The sequence below is a fragment of the Rhinopithecus bieti genome, unplaced genomic scaffold (assembly GCF_001698545.2).
Source record: "Rhinopithecus bieti isolate Rb0 unplaced genomic scaffold, ASM169854v2 scaffold_68244, whole genome shotgun sequence".
Taxonomy (NCBI): Eukaryota; Metazoa; Chordata; class Mammalia; order Primates; family Cercopithecidae; genus Rhinopithecus; species Rhinopithecus bieti.
Window position 1 is genome coordinate 177,881 of NW_016825829.1, and position 9,413 is coordinate 187,293.

Sequence of the window (9,413 nt, forward strand, 5' to 3'; positions counted from 1 at the left end):
CCGCCCCCTCCTGCCCCCTGCCCCTCCTGCACCTGGGGCTCGCTGTGCTCAGTGGGCAGCCTCGGCCCCCACCGGGACACGGCAGGGGTGGGGAGGCGGCACCAGACGCCCTCTCCCAGGGTTCTACCGGACTTGTGAGTCGGGAGGTTGCTGTGCGGGCGGGGCTGGCTCTAAGAGTCACCCACCTGCATTGGATGAACCGAGTCTCACGGGCGCCTGCCCCCACCACGGGCACAGCTGCCGCCTTTGCCAGACGTGTGCTTCGCTGATGGTCCTTCATTCTGGATTCGTGACCCCCCCAAATGTGTGCCTTTCCCACCCTACAAAGTTGGAGTAAAATGGAGGGTGACCCAGCTGACCAGTCAGCCCTCTGGACCTGGTGCCCCAGCCGTCACCGCCAGGCTCCGCTTGGTGCATGTGTCCCGGCGTCTCACCTGTCTCACCTGGAAAGGAAGTTGTGCCAACGGTCGTTTCTGCGGCGCTGCAAGACCGCGGAATGGGGACATTTTTGGCCAGAAATGAGAGCGAGTTTGAACTCCCCAGCAGTGGGCATTCTATACAGTGCTCCAGGCGGGCAGGGCGAGGACTCCCAGCCTCATGGTGTCCTGCCTTCGGTTTTACAGAAATCCACGAGAACATCATCAGCCCCTTGGACCTGAGCGACATCAAGGGCAACGTCCTGCACAGCAGACATGCGGAGCTGAAGGAGAAGCTGCGCAGCATCAACCAGGGCCTGGAGCGCCTGCGCAGGGTCAGCCGCCAGGGCTACAGCACTGAGGCTGGTGCGTGCCTGCCTGGGACTGTCGGTTCCTGAGGGTGGGGCTGTCTCTGGTTGTGTTTTGGGGACAAGCGGGCAGGTGCTTAGAGCGATGGGCACCTGGGCCTGTGGACGCAGCCAAGACCCTTGGCACGCTGTCTACCCAGCGGTGGTCACAGGCCTCGCTCCCAGGAGCTGCTCCATGAAGGTCACTTGCCGTCCTCAGCCTTGTTCCTGGAGACTGGCAGAGAGCAGTGGCGGCGGCGGGCCTGGGAGCAACCCCTCCCAGCGTTTCCCAGCCTCAGCAGCACAGCCCCTCCGTTGCTGTTAGTCAAGAACAGAGACCGCTTGTCAGGCACAGCTCTGTCTCCATGTCATTCCACCCGCACTGTCTGTCAGTCCCTCTCAGCCCGGCAGGGGCAGGACGCCCACGGAGGCCACAGAGCTTGTGGCTCCACCTCAGTGGCTCGGTCTTGGTCTCACTCCACTGCAGGCATTTAGTGGCCAGGCTCGGCACTGCTGCTGCTTGCCCAGGACCCAGGACAGAGCCTTGTGCAGGGTTTACCAGAAGCCTGCCGGCCTCCTCACACAGCTTCCGATTCTGTACCTCATCCTCCACGTGCACACCGAGCGCCAGCTGTGTGCCAGGCCGTGCTGTAGGCTCGAGGAGGCAGCAGCCGCCAGGAGATGGCATCTGTGCCCTCATGGTGATAAGACAGCAGGGCTGGTCTCTGTCCCCGGTGCCAGGCGGAGCCACCGCCTGCTCTCCAGGATGGGACCTGCAAGGTCTGGCCGGAAGCAGCCTCCAGCACAGTAGTCGAATGTGTCCACGTGGGCCCAGGGCCCCTCGGTTGGCTCTGCGGCTGTCACCTGTGTGCCCTTGGGCAAGACCCCTCACCACCCACCCCCAAACCCAGGCTCCCTTAGCCTGACCTGGTGCTGGTGGCTCTGTCAGCCGTAGGCTTTTGGCCATAGTGGTGAGGGCTGGACCGCCTGAGCAGGAAGGGGTCAGCAGAGGAGGGAGCAGGAGCCACTGTTGGGGGGCTCCCTGGGCAGGCGGCTCTGGACTGCTCGCTCCTGGATGGAGAGAGGTGACGGCCCCGGCATCTCTCACTACGTCCCTTCGTGAGCACCAGGGTCCGGGAGCCCACTCAGTTTGTCTGGCTCTTCCTAGGAGCCCGAAGGGAAACGGCCTGTGCCTGCCTCTGGACCTAGCTAAACTTGCACACCCCCCACCCAAGGTCCTGAGCAGCCTCTGCACACAGGCCACGTCCACCCTCCGCCACCTGCTTCAGAGGCGCTTCCCAGGCTCTGATGGAGGCAGGTGTTTCTGGACACAAAGGAGAAGCAGTTGCTTGGCCGAGGGGACAGGGAAGCCACATTTCAGCGAGGTTGTGTGAGCTACCGAGCAGATGCCCTCCCTGCGCCGTGAGATTTTCAGTGCACGCACGCATGTTTCACACACATGCAGGTCACGCCTGCACACCCTCATAGGCTCCATGCACACTCAGCGCGGTTCCCGCGGGGCTGGCTGGGTTGTGCACCCCAGGCGCCGCTGAGGCCGCTCTCGCTCCTCCCCTGCAGAGTTCGAGGAGCCCAGGGTGATTGACCTGTGGGACCTGGCGCAGTCCGCCAACCTCACCGACAAGGAGCTGGAGGCGCTCCGGGTAAGGAAACGCAGCCTCTCTCCTTTCGAGCTCTCTCATGTGGTGAAGACTCTCTTGCAGTTTCTTCCCTAACCGCTCAGCGAACCTGCTTGCGTTTTCCTCCTCATCTGCGTGGGACCTCGTGTTTCAGGGGCGAGGCCGGGCTTTGGAAGGAGGGGCTTTGGTTCTTTTGTCAGTGTTCGCCTCTGAGGTGGCCTTGGTGCGGGTCCTGTGGATGGTCAGCAATTGGTCAGGACCCAGCCACAGTCTTGGGGGAGGGGACCAAGGACTACTGGGATCATTTGGGGATGTCCCCGCTTCCTGAGATGGAGGCCCAGGGAGGGAAGGAGACCACCTCAGGTGGCAGGGGGCTCCTGGGGCGTGTGGCGTGCCAGATCATCCTGAGGGTGGAGAAATCAGCTCGGTGAGCACCCAGCAGGGCTCTGAGGAGTGAGGAGTCCAGCAGGGGGTCCCTGGGTGGGCAGTCCCAGGCACAGTATCAGGCCATGAGTTCACCCAAGGTCCCTAGCTGGTGTCTGTCGTGAGTGAGGTGGGCGTGGTCCTGCCCTCATAGGGCTTGGGACTTTCCTGGCCCCAGGAAGGGCCCTTAGCACCTCCCCCAGGAAGGGGTCAGGAGCTTTCCTCCAGGGCTAGGGCACCTTAGCTGGGCACAGGCATATGCATGGGGCTTGGCAGGTGGGGCCACATGGAGGGCCCTGGGTCTGGAGTGTGGGATCAAGGCAGGGCAGGGCGCCTACAGGAGCAGGGACAGAGCTACAGCCCAGCAGAACTGGAGCCCAGGCAGGCTGGGGACAGGGTGCAGAGGCAGCCACCACAGAAGCACAACCCCTGGACATGGAGTCCGGCCAGGAATGAGCTGGAGGCCCCCCGGATTCGGGAGGGGTGCCATTTGCAGAGAGAGGGAAGGGGTCAGCTTAGGACTGCCAAGGAGGCGCAGGCTGGGACCTGCTGCTGGTGTGATGGCCTCCCAGCTGCCGCCTCATTGTCCATGTCACCGCAAGGCCTGTCCCACCCCGGGTACGGCGCTGTCCCTTGGCGTCCTTGCAGTTCACCCGGGACCACAAGATGGCATGGCGAGCACAGGGAGGGAACAGTCACCTGTGGAAACCTTGTTCCAGGAGGAGCTCAAGCACTTTGAAGCCAAAATCGAGAAGCACAACCACTACCAGAAACAACTGGAGATCGCACACGAGAAGCTGAGGCACGCAGAGAGCGTGGGTGACGGCGAGCGTGTGAGCCGCAGCCGTGAGAAGCATGCCCTGCTGGAGGGGCGGACCAAGGAGCTGGGCTACACGGTGCGCGCGGGTTCGGGGACTAGGGAGGCCACAGTTCCCCTGCAGAAAAGATGGGGCCGCCCGTGTGCAGCTCAGGGTCTCCCGTAGGCAGGATGTGGGCCCCACGCCATTGTCTTCCCTGTCTGAGTTGAACCCCAGAGCCACAGTGTGTGGGGCACTGCAGGCCACAGCAGCCGTGCTAGGAGAGCTCCGTGGGCTTCTAGTGCAGTGCCCCGACCCTCAGGTGTGAGTGCAGGCCCTGGCAGGCCACTGCCTCGTCCTCTCCTGTGACCAGGATGGGGCATAACCTGGATGCCCACAGCCAGCCCACAAGTCAGGGCACTTTCCAGCCCTCGAGACAAGCCAGCCCTCTTCCCCACAGCCCCGGGATGTGAGGAGAGGAGGGGCAGATCCCAGGAGAAGCCGAAGCCAGCAGCACGGCCTTGCCACAGAGGCACAGAAAACCCTGGAAGCTCATCCCAGTTCTTTCTGGAGGGAGCTGGGGTTCAGGAGCCCCATCTGTGCCTTTTAAACTTTGAGCTGCAGGCATGTGTTACCGATTCCAAAATAGGAAAGGCCTAAAAAATAAACCAAGGCAGAAGTTCTGATAGAAGAGGGTGGTGTGGGTCTGCCTGGCAGAACGTGCAGGAGAGCAGCCTGCGGCCCCCACCTGTGGACAGGAGCTCAGGTCCAGGGTGAGCACAACCATGTGGGGGTTTGCAGAGCGCTCCCCCGAGATGCAGGGATGGAATGCTAGCGTGCGCCTAGTTTCACCTGACCATGGCAAAGCTCGGTGTTGGTTAGGAAAGCCGTGTGGCGCTGCCTGAGGCACCCACACCGTTGGGGCGGAGGTCAGAGGGCGGCTGAGAGGAGGGACTTTTGGCGAGTTATTCACCCTGAGCCACGGGCTCCTATGTGGAGAGGGAGGTGGCACCCATGAGCAGGGTTTTGTGAGAATCGTGAGAGCTACAGTGACCCTGGCCCGGGCTAGGCTGACACAGTACCTGCTGCCACTGGGGTGGTATCTGTGGGGATGCTCTGGGCCATTGTGATGTGAGGAGCTGGAGGTCTCTCTTCTTCCCTCCCAGGTAGCCCTGAGGAGGAAGGCATCTTTCCCACAGCCCTGTCCCAGTCTCTCCGGTCATTGCTTTTAAAAACAACACCGTGGGGCTGGGCAGTGGCTCACACCTGTAATCCCAGCACTTGGGGAGGCCGAGGTGGGTGGATCATCTGAGCTTAGGAGTTCAAGACCAGCCTGGGCAACATGGTGGACCCCCATCTTTACCAACAACACACAAAATTAGCCGGGCGTGGTGGTGGGCACTTGTCGTCCTAACTACATGGGAGGCTGAGATGGGAGGATCACTTGAGCCTGGGAGGCAGAGATTTCAGTGACCTGAGATCATGCCACTGTACTCCAGCCTGGGTGACAGAGCGAGACCTATCCATATTAAATAAATAACACCAAGGGCTGATCACAGAGACCCTGAGCTTTCGGCTCTTAGCATTCTTTGGTGGGATTTCCTAGTTAGGGCTGAGCTGCTCTTGTGATTTGAGCATTTCTGGACGGGCGTGGAATTGGAAAGTGAGATGCACAGGGCTTGTGCCTTTTCCTTTTGGATCACACATCTCCTGACATGAGGCTGAGCTCACAGAGCCAGCCTCGAGGTGCGCTCTCCAGCTGATGAGTTATTTCTGTGCACAGGTGAAGAAGCATCTCCAGGACCTGTCCAGCAGGATCTCCAGAGCTCGGCACAACGAACTCTGAAGGCGTCGGGGAACCCGGCCTGGCAGGGGAGAGGCCAGCGTGAAGGACCTGGGCTCTTGGCCATGGCATTTCCGTGGACAGCCTGCCGTGAGGGTGGCTGGGGCTGGCACAGGTGTCGCGGCAGGAAGGATTATTTCCGGTGACTAGCTGGTGCTGTCACAACACAGGACTTGGTGGTGGCCACGTCTGGGTCTGAGATGGGGCCGGCTCTGACTGAGGGGTCGGCTTCCACTCAGCATCAGCGTGGCAGCCACCACCCCATTGAGGACCTCGAGGTCCAGCTGCTTTCGGGTCTGACAGTCTTCTTCTTAAACAACACGATTTACATAAAAAAACTTACACATCTGCCACTGGAAATACTGTGTACAAAGTCCTTAAAAAATATAGTGTAGTATTTAAACCACATGCTTGTCAGCTGGTCACTAAGTGTCCTGGTGGCTCGGGCCGGAGCCAGTGCTTGTGAAGGGATCGCATCATAGCCAGCTTCCCCTCTGGGCCCCACGGGCCTTTGCAGCCAGACTCCTTTTCCCATGAGACGGCCCGGCCTGATTGAAAGCCAAGAGCGCTTGAGTTGAGTCTGGGGGAAGATGGCAGAGAGGAGCGTGTGGTTCCGTGGACAGTCAGAGACTGGGGCCTGGGGGCAGCGTCTTTCAACTCTCACCTCTGCAGCTCAGGGGCCTGGGGAGACCCCAGCGAACCTGCAGGGCCTCCACGTCCCTAAGTGTGCTGTGTAAATGCCCCATCTCACGGGGGTAGGGACAGCCACAGAGGCCTTCCCCTGACCGTAGCTGAGAGGCCGGCCATTGCTCCTGTCTGGGTCCGAGCACGGTTCCCATGTTTGAGCCTGGAAGAGGCTCCATCCGGCGTATTGTGTTTTGGCTGCAGCTGTGTCTTGGCTTGACTGTTGAGATCTGCCAAAGACGAACATCCACTTAGTGGTCATTTCTAAGAAAGGTCAAGGTTAGAGGCAGCATGTCAGGAGTTGGCACATCAGGGTGGGAGGGGCACCAGGGTGCGGCATGTGAGTGCCTGCTCCTACGTGGACTCCGGGGAAGGTGGCCTTCTCCCTGGCCCGGTGGCGCCGGCCCCAGCAGTGGCCCTGTGTCTCCCCTTAGCACAGGCCCCGCCACGGTGCCCGCCACACTGTCCGTCTCTGGTTCCTTTTTTTCCCATTATCCTGAGAGCCTTAAGGTGTCTGGTTCTTGTATTCAGTGTGTTGGTGAGACTCAGCCCTGTCATCTAGCAGAAGTGTGTTCCTTTTCATTGCTGTATAGTATTTCATTGCATGACTGTCCTGTGCTCTGATTTTAATGCACTTTATTGTGAGGGCATTTGAGTTGCTTCCTTTCTGGGTAAGAACACCCACTTGGAAATAGCTGTGGTGAACACTCGTGTGTGTGGGCGGGGGGAGGAGCAGCTCTGGGCATACCCAATGGATCTTAACGATGTGTGCTGTCCAAGTATAGAGATGATTCCAAAGTGGTTGGACTGTTTCTTCTCCCGGCTGGGTGGAAGCAGAACACTAGTGGATTGCTGAGACTTGGTGCTCGGTCTTTTTAATTATGGACAGCCTGGCCGGCGTTTCATGATGTCTAATTGCGGAGTAGCGTGTCTTATTGTATGATGGGCTCTTTTGTATGTGGGAGACCATGGTGTTGGAGGGAGGCAGTTACACACACAAAAAGCCCAGATACCCAGTGTTCGTTCCATGGGTGTGGCTGGTCATGGTGCGCACTCACGAAGGACGTAGGTGACGCCCTCCACTCCGCAGAACCAGTCCCCACAGGGGTGCCCGTTCTGACTCCCACCGCCGCAGCACCCTGCCTCCCGCCTGCCATCGGTTCCACGTGCATGGCGCTGGGCAGTGTGTGTCTGTGCATGCGTCTGCTTACGTTCACTCAGCATCTGAGATTCACCCAGGCTTTTGCATGGATCAGTGACTAACTCCTGATTGCTGCGTGGCGGCCTGTTGTGTGGGTGTGTGCAGTGTGTGTAGCCAGTCCCTACTCAGGAGTGTTTGCATTTCCAGTGTGGGTTGTAGTCAGGATCCATTTCTCCCTTACCTTTCAGCATTATTTGCTGCATAGGCTTTTTTCCCCTAATTTGGTGCCTTTGTCAGAAATAACTGACCTACCGGTTTGGATCTGTTTCTGTTTGTCCTTCCGCTATTGCCATTGCCACACTTTAGACAAGGTCTTGCTCTGGCATTCAGGCTGGAGTGCAGGAGTGCGATCTCAGCTCACTGTACCCTCGACCTCCCACGCTCAAGAAATCCTCCCGCCTCAGTCTCCTGAGTAGCTGGGACCACAAGCATGCGCCACCACGCCCGGCTGATTTTATTTATTTAATTATTTTTTTGGCAGAGACGGGGTTGCACTATGTTCCCCAGGCAGATCTTGATCTGGGCTCAAGTGAACCTCCCGTCTCAGCCTCCCAAACTGCTGAGATTACAGGTTGTGGGTGTGAGCCTCGGTGCCCGGCCACCACACTGTCCTGGCTACAGTTGGGTTTGTAATAAACCCTGAATCAAGGTGATGTGCATTTTCCAACTCTTCCTTTTAAAGATTCTCATGGCTGTTTATGTCCTTGGTGTTTCCGTATACGTTTACAATCAGCCTTTCCATTTCTACCAGAAAAGGCAACCTTCTGGAATTTCAATAGCGATTCCGTTGAAGGCGTTTTTGAAAAGCTTTTCTGAATGTCTTGAATACACGTGGGGAAGAATCGGCATCTTAACAGTCTCCGGTCTCCACACGTTGACTGCCATGTATGACTCCAATCGGCATTTTAACAGTCTCCGGTGTCCACATGTTGACTGCCGCGTATGACTCCAATCGGCATCTTAACCGTCTCCAGTCTCTACGCTCCTTTAGATCTAGTCCTAGGTGTTTGATATGCTATTGAGGACTGTGTATTTTTATTTCATTTCTCACTTGTGTGTGGTGCTTTAATCCTGTGCCCTCAACTCCCATCTTGGCCATGGCGTCTTTCTGTGGACTCGCGGGGTTTCCGTGTGCACACACGTGTCCTCTGTCTGACCATGGCTTTGCTTCCCCTTGGCAGTCTGGGACTCGGCTTCTCACTGCACTGGCGAGGTGGGCTGGCACGTTCTTGTCTTACTCCCCATCTCGGTAAACATGGGCTCAGTCTCTCCCAGTTCAGTGTGGCGTGTGCACTGGTGCACTTACAGGCAAAGAGCTTCCTCATTTGCTGAGGGCTTTTCCTGAATCCGTGTTGAATGTGGTCAGCTGCCTTTCCTGCACCTAATGAGATACTCATGAGGTCGCTTCCTCACCGCATTACTGTGGTGAGTTACGCTGACTTTTGTATGCCAAGATGACCTGGCATTTCCGGGTAAGTCCATGTGGCCGTGGTGCATTGGCCTTTGCTCTGCATGGCCGGATGAGATTTGCTGATACCGGGCTGAGGACCTCCTGTGTGTGCGCGCTCATGAAGGACACTGGGCTCTGATGTTCATTGTCTTGTCATGTGATGTATCTGTCATGGTTTGGTACTGCATTAAGGTGGCCTCCTGAAACAAGTTCTGCCATAGTTTGTATAGGATTGACATTATTTGTTTCACAGAGATTTGATGGGTGAAGCCATCCATGCCTGCCATTTTCCTTTTGCTTAGGTTTTTCATTAAGAACTTGATTTTTAAAAATAGACATGAGGCCGGGCGTGGTGGCTCACGCTTGTCATCCCAGCACTTTGGGAGGCCGAGGTGGATGGATCACCTGAGGTCAGGAGTTCAAGACCAACCTGGCCAACAATGGTGAAATCTCATCTCCATTAAAAATATAAAAATTAACTGGGCTTGATGTCACGTGCCTATAATCCCAGCTACTCTGGAGGCTGAGGCAGGAGAATCACTTGAACTCAGGAGGTGGAAGTTGCAGCGAGCTGAGATCACGCCACTGCAACAGAATAAGGCTCTGTCTCAAAAA

At 57.7% G+C, this 9,413-nt stretch overlaps 1 protein-coding gene across 1 annotated transcript in view; it reads left to right on the plus strand.

The window, feature by feature from the left end:
* LRPAP1 (LDL receptor related protein associated protein 1) overlaps positions 1-5,869 on the plus strand; it is a 19,702-nt gene extending 13,833 nt beyond the window's left edge. Inside the window, exons 5-8 of the mRNA XM_017863147.1 lie at positions 624-782; positions 2,342-2,424; positions 3,543-3,719; positions 5,404-5,869. Coding sequence (XP_017718636.1) covers positions 624-782; positions 2,342-2,424; positions 3,543-3,719; positions 5,404-5,466 — 482 coding nt within the window. The 3' untranslated portion in view covers positions 5,467-5,869. The remainder of the gene's footprint in view (positions 1-623; positions 783-2,341; positions 2,425-3,542; positions 3,720-5,403) is intronic.
* The last annotated feature ends 3,544 nt before the right edge of the window (positions 5,870-9,413 follow it).